The 25,522-nt window shown below is 47.3% G+C and overlaps 1 protein-coding gene across 2 annotated transcripts in view; it reads left to right on the top strand.

Moving 5' to 3' along the window:
• The window catches only part of LOC133342867 (relaxin receptor 1-like), a 310,499-nt gene that overhangs the window by 238,599 nt on the left and 46,378 nt on the right, over positions 1–25,522 (top strand). For both annotated transcript variants that reach the window (XM_061552222.1, XM_061552221.1), the window contains 2 exons: positions 6,808–6,879; positions 8,900–8,971. In XM_061552222.1, coding sequence (XP_061408206.1) covers positions 6,808–6,879; positions 8,900–8,971 — 144 coding nt within the window. The remainder of the gene's footprint in view (positions 1–6,807; positions 6,880–8,899; positions 8,972–25,522) is intronic.

Genomic DNA, 25,522 nt, shown 5'->3' with positions numbered 1-25,522 from the left:
TGACTGTTTTTCATGTTTTGTATCACCTCAATGGGGGGGGGGGCAGGGGGGTGCTATCAAGAATCGTATTCACAACCCCTTTGAAAGTAGAGCGTTAAGTGTGAAAGGTTAACATCCGGAAGGAAAAATCCCATGTTTGTGTTTAACTGCAAACGCAATTCTGTGATCGCCGAACTGTTCATTGGAACACCGTGATGTGTTTTCCAACTATGTTCCAACTAACAGCTCGTTCCCATTAAGATCACCTTCATCACATTCAACTCTTTAGTGCACTCCAGTTGCGAGTTGGATTTAAAATGTGTGAGGCATTCATCACAGCCAGTGGCGCAGATGCTACCAAGACTCTCCACGACTTCCTTCCTCCTGATCACACAGCTGTTTCACAGCCAGTACCCGGCCTCCAAGTTCTGCTCTTTACATTTTCCCTTTGGTCCTCAACCTCTGAGTGCTCATTACGTTGTTTGTCTCAGCAAACACATGCTCCACACATTACATTCTCCTGTTTTTGATTATGCCCATAATGCGTTCCAAACGATTGCACCCTATCCTGCCATGAAATTCAAAGCATTCTCCAGATTCACCTAAACTCAAGTGCCAGACACTTACTTTGTTTTCTAGGTGAACATATTTGCAACATCTTACATTCACCCGATATTTCTCCCCTTTACAAATAACCTAAAGCGCATGAACATGAAAAATCGCTTCTTCATAAGTAGTGATAACTAATAATCATTGGCAGTATTTCCGATTGATTTTACATTGCATCAACACTTTGGTGACACCTCTGAGGTGCATGTGAATGAACAGAATGTGGCATCAGTGGAGAATTGGTTTTATTTAGCTGCGGTGTTGCACGTGTCCCAGATTGCACGTGCTCAACAAATGCCAATATCACATCTCGGTAGGCCAAGATTGTGACAAACAAACATTTAGTGCCTTATTACCCATTATTAAAGTATGGCCATTATTCCTTACCACTTATTGCTTCATACCGAGCTTGTACTAGTTAATAAGTTTAGCTCTTTACATTGTTTTCACAAATCATATAAAATTATATTAAGACTGTCTACTCCTTGCTCAAGCAGGCACTCTAATGGGGCAGTGTACATCTGCATTGGTAGCCCTAAGCTAGTGTTGGAAACTCCACATTCCTATGACAGAGGCCAGTCTTTCCATTCGACAACAGCTGTAGATTTGCCTCACAATGGGACTCTTGTGATCGGTCAACTGGCCACTGCCGTAGAAGTTTCCACCAATGACTCAAGGCTTCCATCTTAGGTCAGCGCCACCCGATTGCACATTTATACACGGAGACAATTTTACATTTTGGAATTTTTAAACATTGCACGTTGTGTACTGTGAGCAGTTTGTACACCTCTGCCTTGAAGATCAATCTATGTTCATGATGGCTGGTAGCTGTTTCTCAGCTCGAGTAGAGATGAGGCCATTTGTTGACTGTCACGCATATTTGAGCGCAGCAAGCACATACAGATTTTTGTGGAAACACGTCTTATGAACATGGGGCAAATGTGGCGTGCAGTGCTGTGCTGAAACAAAAATGAGAGAGATCACAATTTCCTAGACATTCTGTATTATGCACATGGATCGAGTCCACTTTCCATGATGGCAACAAAAATTAAGGAGCATGTCTTGCAATATAATATCGCTAAGCAAGGATTCATTAATTGTTTGATGTTGCTATTAAAATAACTGACATATATATTTAAAAACATTGAACGTAAGAATTGCTGATTTTATAATAATACTGGAGCATGAGTACGTGGTTAACACACTGTGCTGTGAACCTGGCAAGTTCAACCCCTGGCCATGGCTAACATCAGTTCAAGTTTATTTTGTTTGACCAGGTTAGACCTCAAGAGACCAGAATAATAAAATTTTCAAGATTGACCTGTGGCATTGGTCTGCCAATAGGGGAGGGGGGGGGGCAAAAGAATTGCGATATGTAATCCACATTCAGTAATTTGTGGGTGCTTTCTTGATTTGAAGCTTTCGTGACTGCAGGAATCCATATTCTTTGGTTCTTTCAGTAAAGTCACGTAGGTATAAAGCATGGTCTGCTGCTGAGGCAGACTGTTTCAAAATGTTTTAAATGGGTGTAGCTTAAGGGTTATAAAGAAGTGGCTGGGGCTAGTGATGTTAATGTGAGAAATTAGCATGTAACTAAGATTTGAGAGCGGCCTCCTCGACGAGGGCACGGAAGTGGCTATGTTAATGTGAGGGATTAGCATGATGTTAATGTGAGAAATTAGCATGTAAATGATAATCAACATGGCCACTTCCGTGCCCTCGTCGAGGAGGCCGCTCTCCTATCTTACATTTACATGCTAATTTGTCACATTAACATCACTAGCCCCGGCCACTTATTTATAACCCTTGAGCTACACCCATTTCAAACATTTTAAAATAGTCTGCCTCAGCAGCAGACCACGCTTTATACCTATGTGACTTTACCGAAAGAACCAAAGAATTGTGGGTGCTTTTTATTTTGGCAAATTTTGACCCTGCAAATGATGTCAGTGGATATTTAATGTCCACTGTGAAGTAGACGGCATGGTTCATACCACAGCGCAGTATTAATCAGGGCAGCTGCCAGATTCTTTCCGTAAACCTCTTCAACAAGCGGTGAACGTGCTACCGTTAGGTCAAGTGAACGTCTGATAATGCCGTGGGGTATCTGATAATGGCATGGGATATCTGATTATGTTTTGGATATCTGATAAAGTCGTGGGATATCTGAAATGCTCCTGGCCTCTCCTCCTGCCACCTCCTTATATTTACGTATATTTAACTTCTTTCATACCATACAAACAGATAATCGGAGGTGCGGGGGAAGGACAACAAACTAAACACAAAAGCAGTTCGAAAGAAATTAGTTTTCAATCTGGACTTTCAGTTTAATTTATTAGGTATAGCCCTGTGAGCCATGAGGCTCTTGACTCGGGTGCAACCACAACAAACAAAACATGAACAAAGAACATCTTAAAGTGCCGAGACGCAACAGAAACATCCAGGAAAAATTAGTAAAATCTTCCAGAAAAAAGCACCGTATATCAACGTTGTGTGCAAAAATCCCAATGGGATGCAAGTCTAACAATAACAACCATAAGACAATTTAGATCAAGTTATCAGGCATAGATCCAGTAGCTTCCTAATATCAGAAGGAAGAGTCTTCCAGACGGCCGCAGAAGCGCATTTGAAAAGCGCGATGCGGTGACCATATCTTTTTTGATGGCCAGCTTAAAAGCTGTTGTGAGGATGACCAGACTTTGCGTGATGGTTTATGCTCCTTGAATAGATCAGCAAGGTATTGTGGTTCATTTGTGGAAAGCACTTTGTGTGTAATGAGTGCAACATTACAATGCGCTCGTTCAGCAACCGGTAGCCAGCGCAGCTCGGTGAGCACTGTGAAGTATAGTCAAGCAACCCCCACATGGTATGGAGCAGTTGACTCACAAAGGACTATACATGATTTACTTTGCCATTTTCAGTCAAATTGTCTTTCTGCTATAAACCAAGCATACATTTCTGTGGTGGCGGGTAGTTTTCTCAAATAAAACCACTGTTGACCTCTGGCAAAGTGGTACTCAATTTATCGACCCCTGAGTTGTAATTGGTTGAATTGACAAACACCATAATCAGAACTAGAAATCTTCTGGTTGAGAGTCGGGTACTCTAACCGCAAAGCCATCTCTTCACAATTAAAGTGCATCTCATCAGTTCTTGCACTGTATTTGTAAAATGTGCAGAGATTAAAAATAATCTATCTCTTGCATTAAACGTTAAAGTCATTTAATTATGATGAGTTAAAATGGCTAGGAAAAACTTTGGAATAGCAATGGAACATAATGGCTAACTCTTGAAAATGGTGCCACTGCTGCTATGTTTTATAATTACCAACATAATATAAACACCGTCATCCGTAGCCTGTTTGTACATTTTCAAGGGGTAACACATTACAAGGATTTGCTCGTGATCAGAATGATTGTTGCTGAATTAAAGGCATTTTCAGAGCATTTGATTATAATCAAATAATTATGTCATTGTCCACTGATAAGTGCCCCAACATATTGGTGCATTCCCATTTGCTTGCTCTGTATGCCATTACCCTGCGAGAGATATATAGATTTGAAGTTTTCTCTCTATTTCTCCTCCCTGGTTTCTCCCCCCTCTCTTACCTATATAGCCTCTGGTTACAGCAGCCCTTTTGCCCACTTCAGCAATTGTTTCTTGCTGTGGTTGTCCCACCTAATGACGGACGCTTGTGTTGCGCCCAAAACGTCGTAATTTAATTTATTTTATTTCATACCTACGTGACTTTACCGAAAGAACCAAAGAGTATAGATATATATGTAATTGTATACAAGTGCAATTGCTTATACAGTATATGTACGTATATGCAGGACAATGTACACATATACTAATTCATATTTAATTCTAATTAATGCAACAATTCTCATGCGTTTACAATTGTCATGTCTACTCTGTGTTCTCATACCAACACTTTCTTAAATGCCAACAAGATTCAGCATATCAACGCTTTTCCCTAAGAGTGGTGCATGGCAAGAGAACCTGCAGAACATGACTAACGCACCTGACATTTAATCTGAAAGTATTATTATTAATTTGTATAGCTTCCCGTGGTGGCTGAGCGGCTCAGGGTGCTAGAGTGCTGATTCAGCTCCGCCGAGGTCCCGTGTTCGAATCAGACCACCCACCCAAGATCAAATGAGCTCGTGTGTGTGTGTTGTTTTTTTAAGGCGCACTGTGTTTGCCGATGTCGCACTGCCATAGCGTAATGGTGAGCGCATTGGATTTTCAGCCTAGAGGGCGCCAAATCAATCTCCTGGTGCGGCAGCCGAAACAACGGTGCACGTTTCTGAAAATCCTCCGCCCCCGGCAGTGCGGACGAGGTGCACTGCAGTTAGTCGATGGGCAGGTTGCATGCGATGGGGGTAAAGTGTGAGTACTTCCACCACTTTCTGAGATGTCTTGCCACCACGGAGGAGTAGGCAAAATGCCCTCGAAAAGGGGTCTCTGGAGCTCCCTTTAGTGGAGGCCCTTCAGCCAGCATTGGGCATCTGCAACCAATTTCTGCACTGAGAGTCTCACCTTATGTTCATCCATTGTTGTTTTTGCATGCCAAATTATCTCCATGGGGTGGTGGTGCCCGTCTGTGTTGGTGGCTCTAAGCAAATGGTGTAAGTTCCACATATTGATGGCAGTCCCTGCCATAGGGCAACCCCTCGAAATTGTGCATTGTATCTACTCAGACATGATATCTTGAGTAGAACCCAACTGGAATTTCAACTCACGACCTTCAGATTCTTGAGTGCTATGTATGTACTGTATGTTGATACCAAGATCCAGGATGGTCAGGTCTATGCGCCGCTTCTCGGTGGCTGCCCCAACAGTCTGAAACGCAATCCCTCTGCACATTCGCAGCATCACCTCAATTGTCTCCTTCAAGAGACACTTTCGAGTGACTCTGAGCTTGGCTCCGCGCCTCTGAATTGCGGCCGTTACATCCGCCGATTGGCGCGTGTTATTAATTGCATTATTGTTGAAAGCTTCGAATCAAGATTGAACCGCCTCTACGGGGAGGTTTTCCACACAACTCAGACGTAATTTCAACCGAGAAGATGGATGCAAAATTTAGCAATCTTTGGTAGGACTGGATCAACCAGGTAAAGTGTTAACTGTTGTGTTAGCCGACTCTCTGAGTTGCATTACCTTTCAAAATGTTGTTAAGTTTGATATCTAAGCTTCCTTGTCACATTTATTTTCTCTCTTTCATCCAAGCCCTCTTTGAATTTTATCCCCACCCTCTCGCCCCTTTGCGGCCTCCCCTCCCCCCTCTATATAATGCCTTGTCACAGAGGCATGTTTCTCTCTTTCACCTGAGGACGATCGCTTTTTGTTGCGGTCGAAACGTCGTGATCAATTATTTATTTATTTTTCTATCTACGTGATTTTACCAAAAGAACCTAAGAGTATGTTGAACTTCTTTCACACCGCACATAGACAACCGTGCTAATCTGAGGTACATGGTGATAAAAACAAACTAAATACAAAAATCTGTTCTAAAGAAATGAGCTTCCAATCTAGATTATAAAAGTGCATAGCTCCAGTGGTTTCCTAATATCCGAAGAAAGAGTGTTCCAGATAGCCACAGAAAGGCATCTGAAAGCGGGCGATGTAGTGACCGTCTTTGTTCAATGGCTAGCCAAAAGCTGCTGCGAGGATGACCGGTGTTCACCGTGATGGTTTATGCTCCCTTACGATATCAGCAAGGTATTGTAGTTTATTTGTGGCAAGCTCTTTGTGTGCCATAAGTGCGATAATATAATGTATTCGTTCGACATCCGCAAGTCAATGCAGCTCGGCGAGCACTGGACAGCCATATTGCGATCTTGAACCGGCATCAAGCACCTTCAGTTATTCTGACATCCTGGTTTCTGACCTGAACACTCTTGGAGCAGTTTCAATCAAAATGTCATTATCTAATTGATAAATATGGCTGCGAGAAATGTTTTTCAACTCACCGCTGAGTGAGCTGTAACAACAATAATAATTGGGGCGTTGAATGCTTGTACACGGCGTGACAATTTAATTTCTGCGTCTCTCTGGTGGTGGAGGGTGTCAATTTCGCCAGATCATTACATGGCCTAGCCCAAAATTCCATCACGAATCTTAAATCAAAATGTACATCTTTACAAACCCAAAGGGAAGGTACTGATATGGTTGTCGTGTCTGGTTGTTCCCCTGTGTTGTTTCTGTGTGTTGCAGAGTTCTGCAGAGAAATGCACTCAGTCTTCTTGGCGAAAATACATTTTCACCTCTGAAGAAGCTGGGAGAACTGTAAGAACAAGCCTCTCATTAACCATGCCATTGATATGTTTGTACACGTGATTTCAATGGCAGCGTGTTTTGTTTTTGGTGAACAAAAAGGAAGGAGTGGATTTAAGCTTGTGGAGGCCTTCATCCAGCAGTGGATTGATCATGACCGATTCTTTTTTTTGTTAAACACTTGTTTAATTTAGAAGACAAACTTAAAATCAATACCTGACAGTGTGTGTGTGTATATAGCACTGGGGAGACAAAGGCAGCTGGGGAGTGGTGCTTGCCACACCATGCCCAGTTTATTAAGTGCTTGATAACATCACGTGCTCAAACAGTTGGTCCATGTGTAGGGAATCTGCGAGACATCCTCACGCACTCGCGCCACGCAGACACGAAATCTCCGCACTCAGCATAGCACACACCAATCACACGCGTGGGAATACACTCGACGGGAGTCAAGGGTTAAAAGGCACTGATGTCACACGGACGGAGACTGGAGGGTTTGAAAGGGGCTGTTAAATGCGTGTTCGGGGTTGGTTTTAGGAACGAGTGTGGCTGTGGTTTGAATAATAAATAAGTGCGTAACCAGCCTCCGACTCCTCTTCACATGTAATGCATAAGGGCTCATTGGCACAGAGCAGACTCTACAGCAGAATCTGCAGGGTCTGCAACACCCCCTATTTATTAACCTCTATTCTTCCAATTACCTCGCGATTATCCACATTGTTTTCCCGCACGGATACATGGAGTCATTTCGTAGATGGCATTGTGGATAATAGGATCCACGATGTTTGTTCCCCACATCACCTCAGATGAACGGAGTCTTACTCCATTATCTATACATAGCCACACTGATATAGAGTTTTGCAGTTGCAAAACTCCCCAAGATATAGACTTATTGAGTAGGAGTAGTTTTAAGCAAACGTAACGTTGCGTAGTCCGCTAAGGGTTGATTAATGCGTCGCTGGAAAGGGAAGCCTGATTGCAATGTCTTATGTTCGTCTCGGGTTGAAAGAGAGAGTAGTAAAATTGCCACATGCCTACAATGCAGCTCTTTGGACCCAAGCTTTGTGGACCTTCAGGAAATCATCACTTGCAATGAGACTCCAAACTTGCTGGGTAGTGGGACAGCCATGAAACAGCAGTATGACAAGTGGGTCCATTAACCCATCTGTGCAGATTTGTTGAGTATCATTCCTTGAGTGTGAATGACACTAATTTGAAGTAATTGGCCAAACATACCAGTGCTGAAAATGAATCATGATCCTGAGTTAGACTTTAATGGATAAATAAAGCAGACATTAATAGCATTTCTTTATTAGTATTTTGAAGGTGTAGGCTTTGCTTGCGACATCATGCTTTTGTATTTTGTCGCTAAAAAACACATTTAAATAATAAAACACAAGCAGAATGATTACAATGGAAGGGTACAGGAAAAAGAGTGGCTTCACAATGTACGTAAGTTTGAATGAGCACAAACGACAAAACAGTACTGTAGGCAGAGTGAGAGAGTAAATGATAGGTCATGTAGTTCGAAGGTAAGTAGGATAAATGGGCTTTCAGTGTTTCGCAGAGAGATTTAACCAATTATAATATTGAATTCGAAGCCAGTAGAGACGTATAAGGTAGTATTTATAATTGCGTGGGCATATAAATCATTTGGCGAATAAGCCCAGGGTGACATCCACAACAGAGATTATATCAGCTTGTGTACAGCAGCTAGATGGACTGTCACATCGCAAGACCATGAGAGGCCTGATGATATATATTGTTAATAAGTTACTTTGATTATTAATTATATTAATTTCCATTGTCTTTTATTTTGCTTATTAAGATAATAAACATTGGGGTCACAAAGTGAGAGCCTTCATGGAGGCCTGGATCAATGATGGTGAATGTATGAGAATGAATACATGCCAAGTTGCTGTGTAAATCTTACATGGATTATGGCTTTTGGACAAAGCATAACATTTATTATTAACCATTATTCTGTATTAATTTGCTCCATGACAATATTTATTTATATTTTTCTTTCTAGTGACATTTCAGCAAATAAAATCCAGAAGCTGCCGCTGAACATCTTCCAGAATTTGCAAGAGCTTTCAAATTTGTAAGTATTGGAACGTATAATGCATACACATATATATATGTGCACATGGCACTTTCCCCTACATTCTGTTAGTAAGCACCTATAAAGGCAGGGAAAGCCCACGAGGGGGTGGTGTGGTCATCACCGCTCCCAGCCACCTTTGTCTCCCCGGTGAAAATCACGACACACCACTTACGTTAATTTAATGCTGAGTTGACTTAGAGAAGCCTCAATGACCAATTTCAGATTTCACTCCCCACCGATGTTGTTCTTAGCCAGGAATTGAATCTAAGACACTGATATCTGAACACAGTAAACAGAGCACTGTTCCCCACTCATTACCAACAACAACCGCCGTTCACCACTAAGTGGCGGTAACGTCACCATGGCGCTTGTGCCAGGCTATGTGCACTTTAAGACCATGTGAAGTGTCGAACACCCGCTGACAGGTCACGGGACAGACTCAGATGCCATGGGTTGACTGACTGAGATGACTGGCAGATGCATGACCTGTGCCCACTACTTTGCCAATTTGCTGTGTTTTAGCCACCCGGCGCTCTGATTATTGTTGTTGTCATTACCAAACAAACATGCACACACACACTTATATTCTTTATACGTGTGATTTTTTTTTATATTCCAGGCATGCAGGTTCATGCCTGGAATCACAAGCAGCCACTCAGCCAGCAAGGTGTGGTGGTGGTGAGAGAGGACATAATGGGTGTGACTCATGACAGGATGAAGGGATTTACACAACTCAGTGTTTGAGCTGTTTGTGTGATTGGCCATCACGTCCCAATCACATACTTAGCAGCAGAAAAACTTTTCCCGAAAGTTCCCACTGGGCCGGGTTGGACAGACCATTAATTGGCGTCTATGTTCGAGTGGCAGGAATGGATTTGCACCGAGATCTGGTACCGACATTGTGTTGAATTGCATCACAGTTTCAACCGACCGAGGCTGACTACTGAGAACTGTCAGGGTTTGGTCCATCGGAAAGGTGGCAACCTGACTGTGCCCTCATGTCCGTACCCGTCACACCGAGCATAGTCCATATCAAAGGCAACAGCAAAAATAAATAAAAAATAAAGGTATAGCCTTGCAATTACCCGCTCATGCCACTATAAGGAGCTCTAGACAGACCCTGAAGATTATATTTTGCACTATTCTTCTACGCTGTCCAGACTTCTTGAAAGATGTTGGAGTAGTCCCTTTTTAGCCCACCACACTTTCCCACGGCGGCACCAAATGCATATCTGTAGAAGTGAAAATAACGGGAGCTTGTAATGCCTCTTTGAAAACCATTGCATAGTAGGTATCTTGAGTGAGAATATAATCAATGTAAGCTTTACATTACTTAATAAAACACTTCATTCATTAGCACTGCCTCTCTTTTGAGATTTAACCTAGTGGTCCCATTTATCAAATGGAACATCATGATTTGTTCATGTTTATATTTACACGCTCTTTCAGTTTACAAGTTTAAAATTGATCGAAATATGAGACCATTAGATTTAATGCTCACAAAAAATGTAGAGGTATCCAATTGGTAATTAAACACGCAACTTTCTGCCAGCAGTGGCGAGATTTCAGGACTGCGCCCGTACCTTTTTTTAAACAAAACTATCGTAATCGTACCAAGTATTTTATCGTGCCAGTTACCATCTACAATATATCAGAATTATTGCAATTTAAGTGCATGCATGTTTAGCTTTAATAGGCCTTCTGGGAAGAACAATTTGGTAACTAGATATAATGGATAAGCGCCCACATTTGGCCAGGACATCAGCACACAATGGATTACATGTACTGTTAAGCAGTTCCATGGGTTATGTTGCACGCACCAAATGTTTCGGGCTTAATGCTTGGTCAGTAATGCCAGCTGCCAAACAATTTATAGCATTAAGACAACTTTGCTTTTCCATTGTGAAGATGAGTTGCAAGAGAGCACTTATAGAAAATGGCTGCATCTGAGGCTGACGTCTTGAGTATTTTTCAATTGTTTTGCTGTTGCTCAAATATCTTTTGGAAACTGCAAAAAATCGTACTTTTTCAACCTGGGTTTTCATTCTTAAACTCTGAATTCATCATGTGATGCGCTGCTGGTCAATATTGTATGCATAATTAAGGTTTGTTTTTTTTTGGGTTAGATTGCGTAAACATGTGTCGTTAAACCCGCCACCATCCGACAGCCAATTAGTGAGGTTTGTCATGTAAACAACACAATTCGTGCCTAGTTCAGCACACCGGTGTGTTGGAGAGTAAACCCACAACATTTACCATTTGAGTACGACGTTTGGCCCGTAATTACAACTCATGAGGCAACAGCCAGAGTTGTGGAGATATCCTCCTCATATTTTGGTCTTAAATAGAGAGGGTAAATGTGACATCGTCTGTTGTGAGCCAATCAGGTACGAGTGTAGTGTGGTGTTTATTCACGTGGGCAACTTCGTATTTTCTCCTGTGTCAACTTATTCACAGCATCCCACACGGATTCTCCTCTTGTTCAACACCACATACTCCTATCGCGAACTTTTCCTCTGATAGCCTGCTACTTCGAGCTTACTCTCTCTCGCTCCGCTAGCCTATTACTCCCCACTCTCCTAGCCTGTCACGAACTCTCTCTCTGTATACTCTGCTAGCTTCTCACCCCGCTAGCCTATCACACTCAGACTGAAGATTCCGCTAGCCTCTCCACTGCTAACCTGTCTACACCCGCACCTCCAACCTCGCCCGTGCCCCCAGCGGGGGTTCAGCCAACACCGCTGGGGAGGAAGAGGTGTGGAGGGCGAGGTCCCGGACTTCTCTTGAATCTCTTCACTGCTTCATCTCCAACCAACTCAACCCCACTGCCTCACACGTTTCCATTATATCCCCCTCGTCATTAAGTGCCCTCAGATGGCCCTCATCAAGCCGGCGTTTTTCCAGCGTTTCTTGCACGTGTTCTCCCCCTTATCGCCTCTATCTCTCGCCTCCATGGCGCCTACTCCACGTTTGCATTTACAGCCAGCCAATCACTGCCTCTTTCCCTAATTGCTGGCGTCTCTCTGTCTGCTGTCATCCAGGCCTCCCGCCTGCACCTGCTTATCCTAAGCTGACCTCACTGTTTGAAACCCCGTACATGAATGCAACTGCTGTTTGCAAACCCTGCACGCGTTACGCCACTACATGAGGACCAGAGGGGGCGGGGGGCGGTTCATGTTTTCATATAAATTACAATCTAGTATTGGTTTGAGTATTCACATTGAATCATAGTGTTACGCATGCATACTACGCATGCACATTATGCATGCACATACTGCCACAGTTAATCACCATCGACATATGGTGACTTGTATAGGCATGCAGTTAAAATGCTATAAATATATTCATATAAATAGCATACTAGTTCTGAAATATGGACCACAAACGTTGGAATAGTGGTGCTTTCAAAAAAAAGGAAGCAAGAGAGGCAGTTTTGTTTAAAAGTGTTCCAATCATTGCCAACTTCTTTCAAAAACCCTCTGATAGTAATAATGATGACAGCAGCACTATTGTCAGCTGTGAGGAAGGAACTAGCACTAGTTCAGTTTCCAGTAATGTTGTCACTCCCCCAGAGCCATTCTTTGAAGGCAAACCCTCGACAGCCAATGGTATACAACAGGCATGTCCAAAGTCCGATTTCATACGGCCCGCAGCTTCGATCTTATAATGTGTTATTTATGGCTCGCTAGCTCTGTCAGAATAAATAACTCATAAATCTTTAAAGATGTAATTCCTCCTTTCACCACACGGTGGCAGCACCATTCTAATGCTATCTGGCTCTGCATCCGTGCCGCGAACCCTTCTCGAGTCATTTCTGCCATGGCGATAAAAAAAAGAGAAAGTTGACAGTGAGGGCCGCCGCTTTCAGGAGCGGTGAGAATTACAATACTTCTTCACTGAAAATCGAGGCAATTGTGTTTGTCTAATTTGTAAAGAGACGGTTGCCTTGTTTAAGGATTTCAACGTAAAGAGACACTACGAGACTAAACATGCTACAACATACGATAAGCTAACAGGGAGTGACTGCGCTGAAAAAGTGAAGCAACTCCAAGCTGCTCTGGCATCGGCAACAGCGATTCTTCACGCGGGCCTGTGAGTCAAAGGAAAACATCACCAAAGCCAGCTATGAAGTGGCCATGTTAATAGCTAAACATGGCAAACCTTTTACTGAAGGTGCGTTTATCAAAGACTGTGTCATGAAAATGGTGGAGAACATTTGCCCCGAGAAGAAGCAAAAATTTATGAATGTTTGCCTGGCACGCAACACTGTGGCACGGAGAGTTGAGGACATATCGTCATTAGCCTGCGATGAAAGCACCGATGCATCTGACACTGCACAACTACTTATTTTTTTAAGAGGAGTTGATGACAACATGAACGTGACAGAGGAGCTGCTTGACCTCAAAAGCCTTAAAGGGCAAACCAGAGTAACAGATTTATTCGTTTCTGTTTGTGAAGCTGTTGATGATATGAAACTACCATGGAGTAAAGTTTCTGGGATCATTACCGATGGTGCGCCTGCCATGGCTGGTGAGCGAAGTGGATTGTCCACACTGATCTGCAATAAAGTCAGCGAAGAAGCAGGTGATGCTATTAAACTTCACTGTATCATTCACCAGCAGGCTCTCTGCGCCAAACATCTCAAATTTGACGATGTTATGAAACCAGTGGCAAAGGCAATCAATTCTATTCGCTCTAAAGCTCTATACCACTGACAGTTTCAGCAGTTCTTGCGTGACATCCAGGCTTAATATGGTGACGTAATATATCACAACGATGTGAGGTGGCTAAGTCGGGGGTCCGCACTGCAGCGATTTTTCTCTCGCAAAGAGGAAATTGGAAATTTTTTGGGTGAGAAGGGACAACCAATGGAATAACTGTCCAATCCTGTATGGCTGGCAAATCTGGCTTTTTTGGTTGACATAACGAGGCATCTGTATGCGCTGAATGTTAATCTTCAAGGAAAAGATGCAGTGGTGAGCCAGCTATACACTCACATAAAGGCCTTTGGAACCAAATTGCAACTTTTCCAAAGACACTTGTCCCAAACAGAGCCCTGCACCGCGCACTTCCCAGCTTTGAAAGAGGTCATTGATAGTTTCCCACAGGACAACATCGGTGCGCAAATGAAGAGTTATGCAACAGCTATCGCATCTCTTTGTGAAATTTAACAAACGCTTTCGGGACTTTGCAGTTATTGAAAAGGACATGTTGCTTTTCTCTTCTCCCTTCTCCGTGGACCCTGATGATGCTCCTCCACAGCTGCAGCTGGAGCTCATTGAGCTGCAGTGTGACGATGAGTGCCATGGAAAACACCAGCAGTGTTCTCTTGTTGACTTTTACCGGCAGCTGGACAAAAGCAGGTTTCCAGAAATGCGGGCATTCGCTAAGAAAATGCTGAGCTTATTCGGCTCCACATATTTGTGTGAGCAAACATTCTCAGTCATGAACTTAAACAAGAACCGATTGAGGTCAAGGATGAATGACTCCCACTTGCGTGACACTGCCCTCAAGCCAGACCTGGTCTCTTTACTGAAATCTAGATTTCAGTATCACCCTTCTCATTAGTGTCAGCAAGTTATCTGTTCCTTGATCAATCTGAAATTGAGTGTTTTGAACGGTAACATCTGTCACTATTAACAGTGAAAAGCCTAAAGCACACTAATGCACTTGGACTTATGGCACTTGTTTTATTAAACTCTTGAATAAGATTTGGTTATAACTGTTGATGTTATGTACCTGTAGATGTGACACAAACTTTTGCTTTCTGAAAGATCTTGTAAAAGACAAGGGCAAAATTCACTTGTTTTAAAGTTTAATGATAACAGACCACTTTGCATTACTTATAACTCCTGTTTAAAATGTTCATGAGGCAAAGATATTTAACTCATGGAAATTTAAGGTATTCTATACAGTTTGTTCAATGTTATCTGACTGAATGAAAGGCAGAATCGTGTGTTTAGAGTTGTTCACGTCTGCCTGAGTGGCTTATATTTGGTTACATTGTCATTTGAAAAATAAAGGTAATTGTGATAATGAAAATTGTTTTATAACAGTGTGTATTTCCATGTAACTTGTGGTAAAAAAAATGGCAGAAGGAACTATTGGCCCCCGGGCATCTTCACTTTATCAAATTTGGCCCTCTTTGCAAAATGTTTGGACACCCCTGGTATACAAGAACCATCATTTCCACCTCAGGAGCAGTTGGGCAGTTCACAAGAATCAAATAAACAACCAAGCCATTCCTGGTGCTATGAGGTCACTGACCCTGCATTATAGCAAAGCACTTATATTAACATTTTTAAGTCAGTGCTTATTGATAGAGGAGCAGTCCCCTTCCAAAACCGCAGTGGAAAATACCCAGCTTCAGTCCGAGATAGAGCGCTTGGTGGAAAGACTAAAAGTTTCAACAATGACCTTCTAAACTGCCTAATGGGCAGAAGGTTTCTAGACAGTGGCTACTGTACTCACCATCAACAGGTTGTGTGGACTCTTTTGCATGCAAACTGTTCTCCAGAAAGCTTGGTGGCTTTAGTCAGGGGTTTAGTGACTGGAAGCACTCTGAAAGAATAGGGGAATATGAAAAGAGTGCAGAACACAGATCATGCATGATTGCCTTGCACCAGCGGACAAATTGCAGTGCTATAGATGCAGATCTCATGCAGCAACTTAACGGGGAATGTAAATACTGGAGTGACATTTTGAAAAGAGTTGTAGCAGTGATCAAGTTCTTGGGTGAAAGAGGACTTGCGTTTAGGGGAGATGATGAATGGTTTGGGTCAACCCATAATGGTAATTTCCTTGGCATCCTAGAATTGCTATCACAATTTGACCCATTCTTCGCTGAACATTTTAAAAAGTTTGGCAGAAAAGGAAGTGGCACAGTGTTCTATGTGTCATCGACAATGTGTGAAAAACTCATTGAGCTAATGGATCAGAAACCTCGCCAAACAATAGCAGATGAGATTCGGGATGCCAAATATTTTTCAATAATTGTTGGCTCCACCCCAGACCTGTCACATGTGGACAAATTGACGTCCATATTCCGGTTTGTTAACAGCAGCGGGAATGTGGTGGAGCGATTCCTGGGCTTTGAGCCAATTGAGTGCCACACAGGTAAAAGTTTGCAGCCTGTGTGACTTTGATGGTGGAGGGCCTTGGGTTGGACCTCTCAAACTGTAGAGGTCAGTCATGTGGCAATGCAAGCAACATGTCAGGAAAATACAATGGGCTACAGGCCCACCTGAAAAAAAAAAACCTCTGATAGAGTATGTGCCTTGCGCAGCGCATTCACTTAACTTAGTTGTGTTAACACCTTAGACGGCAGTAGCCCAGAGGCTGACGAGTCTTTTTAACATGTTGCAGTCACTGTACACATTTTGCTCTTCATCCACACACAGATGGGGGAAAGTCTTTCGGAAGACAGATGTCTGACTGACATTAAAATCGCTGTCCAGTACTCAGTGCAGTGCTTGGGCAGAGTCGAATTGAGGCCACTGGACTATGTCTCAAATTGTACACCCTAGAGATGGTGTTAATGGCACATTTCTAGGACGTCATACTTGACCGGTTCCATGCTACAAGCATGCACCTACAGAAAAGTGACATTGACATCTCTGTAGCAGCACAGCGTTTGTCTTCGTTGAGGGATTTTGTGGTGGGACAGTGAGACCAGTTTGAGGCTTTTGAAAGGGCAGAGAAGTTCAAAATATAAACATTGTTTGTGGTCATTGATAAGCTAGTGACATGCCTTGAACATTGCTTGGATGCTTACAAGCGTTTGACCAGTCTCTTTGGAGTTCTGTTTATGTCAGACCTGGACATGAACTTTGCCAACGAACTCATCCAATCTTTCATGTCTGACTGAGGGTGAGAAGTGCCCAACTAAATTTCTTGAGACGTTGCAGGCACTTAATCTGCAGTCAGTGTTTCCAAATGTTTTCGTGGCACTTCGGCTTTTTCTAACTTTGCCAGTGACAAACTGCCAGGGTGAGTGGAACTTTTCCCTTTTAGGCAGAATAAAAAATTAGCTGCGGAGTAGCATGTGCCAAACACGTCTCAGCTCATTGTCACTTTTGTCAATAGTCAGACAGATAGATTTTGACAATCTAGTTGTAATAAAGGACTCTTTCACTGGGTCTGTTCTGTTGTCCTTTATTGTGGTTCGTACAACTTTGCCCGCACGGCGTCTCGCTCAGAGTCTCCGTCTCCCGCTCGGCAGCCCCACTGCTGCCGTCGCTCTTGCAGACTTGCTGCTGGCTCACTATGCAGCCCCGCTGCTGGCTCTTCCCTCAGCCTCTCTGTCCCCGACCTGCAGCCCCACGGCTGCTCTCTATGCAGCCCCGCTGCTGGCTCTCCGCCTCCTTCGTACCCGGACACCGCTGGCCAACGGTGCCGAGTCCCGACCTGTGGCGATCACGCCACTTTCCACCTCCTGCCCTGCGTGGCCTCCTCCTGTCTTTATTCCCACACTCTCCTCCAGCCCTTCCGGTTCCTGCCCTTAAAAGCTCTCTTCTCCCCCCACGTGACCCAACTCCTCCCCCCTGTTACGTCATATCCGCGAGGCCGTTTACGCTCGCATTACACCACCCTCCCCCGTAGAGAAAATTCCAGCCGTCCTCGGCTGAAACAGAACAAGTAATGCGAGCGACCACCAACCATCAGCCGTGAATGGACAACGGAGAATACAACGAATATAACAATAACAACAAGAACGAGAACAACATTAATCAACGAAAAGAAAGGGACTTCGAACGCGTGCGGGTCGTCGGCCCGTCCCGGACGAGCGGCGGCCCCCCTGCAGACCGAGAACACGACGGGGTTTTATGAGCGACAAGATCAAAACCGCCTGTCGCTATTGGAGGCCCGCCAATGCCAAGGTCCCGTTTCCCCGAAGGACCAGAGTCCGGGGCGTCCCGCAACCGTGTCTGTGGTGGGGTTGGAGGGGCGGCGGGGCCAGGTGTCCCCGCAGCCGTGGTAGGCCCACCCAGAGCAGAGTCCTCTGCCTCCTGCAGTGTCACGGCCGGTTTGTCTGTAGAAGGCACGACAGGCGCTCTTGCAGGGTCAACAGGCACAGGCAAGGGTGCGTCGGCAGCAACAGACACCGGCAAGGCAACATCAGGAGATGACGCATCCGTTCGAGGGGCCACGTATGGTTTCAAGCAAGACGTATGGACGTACCAGCGCCGAGATCCGAACCGAACGCGCGCGGACTGCGGGTTAGGAACCTCAATGAGCCTAACAGGCCCCTGCCATGGTTTATGTAACTTAGGGGAGGTCCCTGCTCGCACCTGCGGGCAATGTAGCCAAGCCATGTCCCCCACCTTCCAGGGGCACTTTCCCTTCGAGCGTCGAGCGCAACGTTCGTTTCGGGCCTGGGTTTTGGCAGTAGCCATTCGGGCCCCCTCCTGCGCCTCAGCGACGCGGCGAACGGCGTCCTGAATGTAATCAGGGAGAGGCTTAGTAGGTCCTCTCACTCCTGTTCCCAACTGCACATCCATTGGCGGCACGTTTTCGCGACCGTACATGAGAAAAAACGGAGAATATCCTGTGGACGCGTGAGGCGTCATCCGGTATGCCGAGAGTACCCCAGGGATGTGCAAATCCCAGTCAGCTTGCTTTTCATTAACCGTGTGACACAGCATGGCGGACAGAGTCCGATTTAGTCGTTCCACCATGCCATCTGTCTGCGGGTGGTAGGGAGATGTCCGGATCTTTTTAGTCCCCAGAGCCGCGCACACCTCCCCCAACAATTTAGAAGAAAAATTCCGGCCCTGATTCGTGAGCAGCCTCTCCGGTGCCCCCTTGTCCATGACATATCCAAATAGAAAGGCGTCCGTAATGGACGCCACCGACTGGTCAGGCAAGGGCCAGGCCATCGGCCAGCGGGAGAAATACTCTACCCCAACTAGCAAATATTTATTACCCTTAGCGGATGGCGGGAAGGGTCCCAAAATATCTAACGCCACCAACTCGTTAACTCGAGACACTTGAATAGACTGTATCGGCGGCACATATGGGTGTTTAGGCGGATTCCGCTGGGCACATTTGGGACACGCGCGAATGTGCCCGACGACATCCGTCGTCATGCCGTGCCAGAAGTAGTCTCGCTGCAACGTCAACAAGGTCTTCTGCACCCCCAGGTGTAATAGCGTGTCGCAATGCAGAGTCCTAACCAATTCGTACCGTAACGACGACGGTACAACAAGACGCCAGCGATCCTGTAACCCCTCCCTCCACATCAGCAGTCCGTCGTGGAGAGCGGCCCCCGGCATCCCCCCGGAAACCAGTCCCCCCCCCTCCCTTAGCAGCCCGACTCCGCAGGGTCCCCAATGAATCGTCAAGCGTTTGTTCACGAATCCACACAGCCCGTGGAAGGTTCAAAACCCCATCGGCCGGTCCCGGGCACACTGGAGCCTCAGGCACCTCGACCGCCAACGCAATAGGCCGAGGGGGCTGCTGGATCGGCGTACACCTATGCGTCCCTGACGCGCAAGCGCAATGGAATCCTTGCGGTAACCTGGAGAGCGCGTCCGCATTCGCGTGACGCGCCCCCTTCCGATGTTGAATTTGGAAGGAAAACTCCTGCAGAGTGTCCAACCATCGTGCCAGCTGGCCAGATGGTTGGTCTACCTTCAGAGCATATTGTAAATCCGCATGATCCGTGCGCACAATAAACGAACGGCCGTAGAGATACGGCCGAAATTGGCGGAGAAAATAGACGATAGCCAAAAGTTCCCGGCGAGTGATGCAGTAGCGGGTTTCGGCGGGGGACAAAACGTGGCTACCGTACGCCACCACGCGTTCTACACCGCCTTTGGACTGTGACACCACGGCCCCAATGCCCGTGTCACTCGCGTCCGTGTCCAGAATGAAAGGGTGATCAAAATCGGGATAGTCCAACGTCGGCGCCGTTGCCAACCGATCGCGCAGGCCCTTAAACGCCGCCTCCTCTGGCGGTCCCCAACTGAATTTCCGTCCTTTACCCGTAAGGAGGTGCAGAGACCTCGCGATCATTGCGAAATTGGGAACAAACCTACGGTAATATGAGGCAAACCCCAAAAAACGACGCACATCCCCCACCGTGGCCGGGGTTGGCCAGTCACGGACGCACGCCGTCTTTTCCGGATCTGTGGCAACCCCGTCGGCACTGACTATATGTCCCAAATAGCGCACGGACCGTTGCAGTAGGTGACATTTCTTAGGTTTAAATTTCAGATTGGCGGAGCGCATCCTGACGAACACCGCCTCCAGTCTCAGTAGATGTTCGTCAAATGTGCGGCTGAAGACGATAATATCGTCTAAATATATCAGACATGTCTCCCACTGCAACCCCGTTAATACCAGTTCCATCAACCTCTGAAATGTGGCGGGGGCAGCATTCAACCCTATCGGAAGACAATTAAATTGAAATAGACCCTGTGGCGTACGGAAAGCAGTCTTTTCCCGCGAGGACTCATCGAGGGGAAGCTGCCAGAATCCTGAATAGAGATCCAGCGTCGAAAAGAACTTTGCCCCCGACAAGGCATCGAGGGAATCATCCATACGCGGCAGGGGGTACGCATCCGCCACGGACACTTTGTTTAATTTGCGAAAATCGACGCAAAATCGCAATTTCCCGTCTTTCTTTTTGACCAAGACTACAGGCGCGCCCCATGGGCTGTTAGACGGAGATATGTCCGCAGCCAGCATGTCATCCACTGCTCCACGAACATGGTCTCGCTCCGCCGGGCTCATCCGATGCGAGTTAAACCGAATCGGAGCAGCGTCCCCCGTGTCAATATGATGGGAAAGCAGGGAGGTGCGTCCCAAGTCCAAATCGTCGGAGCTAAAGACATCGGAATAACTCAACAATAGCGCGCGAAGCGCTGATCGCTTTTCCCCGGTCAGGGAAGAATTTTCGCCGCACAATTCGGCGATCCAGCGATCATCTGGGGCCGCAGGGCCCGAAACTCCGGCAACCATATCCCGGCGGCCCAGATGGTCCTGGGCCGTGAACGCCGTAGTGGCATGGGCCACGACCGTTCCGGCCGGCACGCAAACATTTTCCGTACTCCCATTAAGCACCTGCAAAAATGGCTGCTGGTCCGGCCGGATAATAGTTTGCGCCCCGACCAACGCCGATCCGCCCGTTATGGTTGCGGACGGCGATAACAAAACCCCAGGCGCTCCTTCCCGACCAGGCACCGGTTTCCGATATCGCAAGGGGATAAGCATCTGTGAGCCAGTTGGAATGTCAACAGATACCTCGGACAGCGCCTGCACCTGGCAGACTGGAGCGGGTCGCCCCCAGGTCGACGGCAAAAATGTTGTTTTTTGACCCCCCAGTAATTCAATGCAATTTTGATTAACTCTTATTAGAATGGGCATTTTGGCCAGAAAATCAGTTCCCAACAAACACGGAACCGCCAGGGACCTCAAAATCAACACAGTCCCCGAGGCCGACACCCCCCCGATGGATATATTGGCGTCCACCTGGCCCACAATGCCCATACTTCCCCCGTTCGCTGCTACGCAGGAATCGTAAACCGGGCGCACTGCGCCCGGTGGGATGCCCAACAGATTGAAAAGGACATCAGATACAATCGTGGCGGATGCACCGGAGTCCACTAAAATGCGCACGTCCACCCCTTGTATAGAACCCGGCACAGTGGACGAACCAGTAGCGGCCGCAACAACCCGCCGCGCCAATTTACGCCACTGCGTTACCGAGCGACATGGGCCAGTCGGTGGCCTCCCGTTATTAACGACACCCGGATCGCGCGGCAACGATGATGAATGAGGTGCCAAGCCCTGCCGGGTGTCTAATGCGCACCGACTTGCCTGTCCAGGAGGGTCCTTCCGCGGCACGTCCGTGGTCGAGGCCTCCTGCTGGGGCGGCCCCGGGATACGGGCCCAGCAATCCCTGGCGTAGTGGCCTTTGCGACCGCAGCGGAAGCACTCGACGTCATTACGACGCACAGCACTCCCCCCATCTCGACGCTCCCGCGTCGGCGGCGCAGATCGCGGCCCCAATCCTCCGCGGGCCGGCCACTGCGCAGAGGCGGCCGTCAATTCCTGCGGACCCCCCCCGTCAGGAACGTACACCGCCCTCTTGGGATCCCAACCCATGGCACCCCCTTCCACGATGGGCCCCCCCATCCACGCTGTCACCTGCTTCCAACGGCGCAGATTAAACTGGGCATCCAAACACTTCGCAGCCGCCCGAGACGTCAGCCTCTCATGGCCACACACCGGCATAGGGATCCCCAAATCTCTCGACAGCTCAAGCATTTCGCCCAAAATCAGGGGTTCCAGTAGGTCAGGCTCTGTCTCAGGGTATGCGGGCATGGCCAATTCCAAGACAGCACCCCTGTATGCCACAGGCGACTCTTCGGGTGCCGACTGGCACTGAACGAAATGACGGTGAACGTCATCCGGTGGCTCGTACGCATCCGCCATCTCGTCAAAAACCCCTCTCAGTGTCTTCTTTTTCTCGGCCTTGATGGAACGGAAAAATCTGACCGACTCACCTTCGAGAAGAGTTGACAGAACTTCCAGGGCCTCTGCGTCCGTCCATCTGGTGGAGCGCACCGCCGCCAAAAATCTGCAGGCGAACACACTCCAATCGCCTCCAATCGAAAATTCTTTAACTGTTGTCAAGTGACGGCTGCGGGTCCTCGCTCCGCCGTCCTCCGCAGACGGCGCGTCGCGTGGCATATTCAAGATGGCGTCGCACCGCAATGTGTCAAAGATGGCGGCTTCCCGCCGCGGAGGGCGCAAGATGGCGGCTTCCCGCGGTTCTTCTCCCGCTACGCCCAAGATGGCGTCCTCCCGCCACGTGGCAGAGGGCGCTGGCGGCGCAGGCAAGGCCCTGGTCTGTCGATCACCCTCGGGCCTCCCCGACGCCGTCGCCGGCGTGACGAGGTCACACAGTTGCGCCAAGATGGTCTTCAAAGTCTCCAGCTGGGCCGCCATCTGTCTCCATCGCTGGTCAGCGTCCTCCGGCGCGGGCAGATCAACCGACGCGGCGACCTCTTGCACCCCCGGCCCACCACTCGTTCCCGCTTCGATTTCCTCCTCCATTGTCGGCAGCCCCACTGCCTGAGGAAGGTCGTCGTCGTCGGAAGATGTAGCAGACGATAGTGCGGGGATATTCTTTCTTCTGAGCTGTTTTGACATGCCGTTTCACTTCTGACACCAGTGTAATAAAGGACTCTTTCACTGGGTCTGTCTCTGTTGTCCTTTATTGTGGTTCGTACAACTTTGCCCGCACGGCGTCTCGCTCAGAGTCTCCTCCGTCTCCCGCTCGGCAGCCCCACTGCTGCCGTCGCTCTTGCAGACTTGCTGCTGGCTCACTATGCAGCCCCGCTGCTGGCTCTTCCCTCAGCCTCTCTGTCCCCGACCTGCAGCCCCACGGCTGCTCTCTATGCAGCCCCGCTGCTGGCTCTCCGCCTCCTTCGTGCCCGGACACCGCTGGCCAACGGTGCCGAGTCCCGACCTGTGGCGATCACGCCACTTTCCACCTCCTGCCCTGCGTGGCCTCCTCCTGTCTTTATTCCCACACTCTCCTCCAGCCCATCCGGTTCCTGCCCTTAAAAGCTCTCCTCTCCCCCCACGTGACCCAACTCCTCCCCCCTGTTACGTCATATCCGCGAGGCCGTTTACGCTCGCATTACACCGTGAATGATTTTGCGAGGAGGAAGGCAAAAAAAGTCACCAATATAGGAAAGCGGGGGGGGGGGGCTCTAAAAGACATGTGCCCAGGGGCCTCACGGGACCATGATCCGGCCCTGGGGGGGGAGATGAATAGAGTACGTGTACCATGTACAAATGAAAGAGACAGTCAGGGGACGCTTAATGCTTGGGCACCATTTTGGCGCCTGAATGTTTGCCGTGCAATGTAACAAAAATTGTGGCCTTTCGTGGAAGTGTTCGTAAATCTCAGTACGTTATGGCAACGTGTGCCACACAGTACGTGGAACGGGATTGGGTATAAATAGATTGAGTACGTTACAGCGAATGTGTGTAAAACGGGAGGGCACTAATCGGGGTATCACTTTATAGTAGAACCCTTAAGGACGGTAATTGGTTCCACGAAACCGGTCGTTAAGTGATTAGGTCGTTAAGTGATTAGGTCGTTAAGCGAGTTTAGGAAATACACGTTAAAGGCTTAATTCGTTCTGAAAGAATCGAAAGTTACACCATTTCATCCAAAAAAGTATTTATTCATATTTAAACAATGGATATTAATACATCAATATACTAAATACATTTGCAAATACGTATTATTAAAAGAAACATGGTTAATCAATGCATTCATTAATATTTACAGCATCTACAAAAGCCCATCGTTAACGGGAGAATGGTCGGTAAGTGAACACATTGGGCTCTATGGGGGTCCGTCGTTAAGTGATTCGTTGTTAATAGGGGGTGGTCATTAAGAGGTGTTTTACTCTACACTAATATACACTACACTACTATACACGACACATTGGGCTCTATGGAGGCCCGTCGTTAAGCGAATAGTCGTTAACAGGGCGTTGTTAAGAGGGGTTCTGCTGTACTGCCTATGAAGTGGCATTCCCCAGCCACCCAAAAACCCCACGTGAATCTCAGCCCCGACAAAAAAAAATCATCAGCCCTTTGCGCTGATTGCGATGTCATCATTACCTCCTTGTCTCTCTCTCCTTAAGGCCTCGCTTCTCAAAAAAAGTGAATACCGTACACACAGGCTGCCGTTTCTCTCATACCGAGCACCAGCCCTTAAGGCCCAAAAATGCCAAAGGGACCCAAGCAATAAACGGCACGCCGAACGTAGTCATCAATACAAAAAAAAAGAGAGAGACGCTTGTGGGGAATGTTAAAGTTTGAACAGTTACACGGGAAGAGCAAGCAGCAGGAGAAGTGCAGCAAAAGTGTTTGTGACTACACATTCGTGTCACCGCACCGGGCTTACCCAAACTCAGTGAATTGCATGAATTTTACTTTACAAATGTGCGTGTCTTGTCGAAGGCGAAGTTTTATTTTCGTATTCTTTTTTTCATTTCAACTCAGTGCGAGCCCCGGTAAATAGCACCGATCACAGGACAAGAAGTGGGGGGTGGTAGGGGGTGGTCATAAATCCCACAAGCAAAAGGCCTCGAGATGGACGCGCGGGCAGGCTTGGTGAAGGATTGGGCTCACTGCTCATCCACCCTGGTGGGGGAGCCTCGAGCAAAAAAGTTGAACGTTTATATGGGGAGGGGGAAAGGTAAGGGGGCAGATAACGAGCATTAAAAGGGGGGGGTAGGAAGAGCGGGGGGGGTTGTTTTCATTCCTGAATGGCTGTCACGTCTTTAGTGGAGCCGTTCAGTGTTTTGGGTGCTGCAAACAGTGTGACTGACATTGAGATAGTGCGCATGTTTGGTGAAAATTCTTGCACGTCCGCCCCTTCCCCTCCCTCCTCCACTCCCTCCTCCAACGCATCGATCGGCCCACGCCGGGTCCCCGCCGGGCCCCCGCCGACCGGGTGATCGGCCCCCCCGCGTTAGCGCCCCCTCTGAGGGACATAGCTAAATTGCTGGCTCA

Source organism: Lethenteron reissneri, chromosome 16 (assembly GCF_015708825.2).
Source record: "Lethenteron reissneri isolate LAM-NWPU_2019-01 chromosome 16, ASM1570882v1, whole genome shotgun sequence".
In the NCBI taxonomy this organism is placed as follows: Eukaryota; Metazoa; Chordata; class Hyperoartia; order Petromyzontiformes; family Petromyzontidae; genus Lethenteron; species Lethenteron reissneri.
The sequence above is the reverse complement of the archived record's forward strand: the minus strand, read 5'-3'. Positions and strand labels throughout refer to the sequence as shown.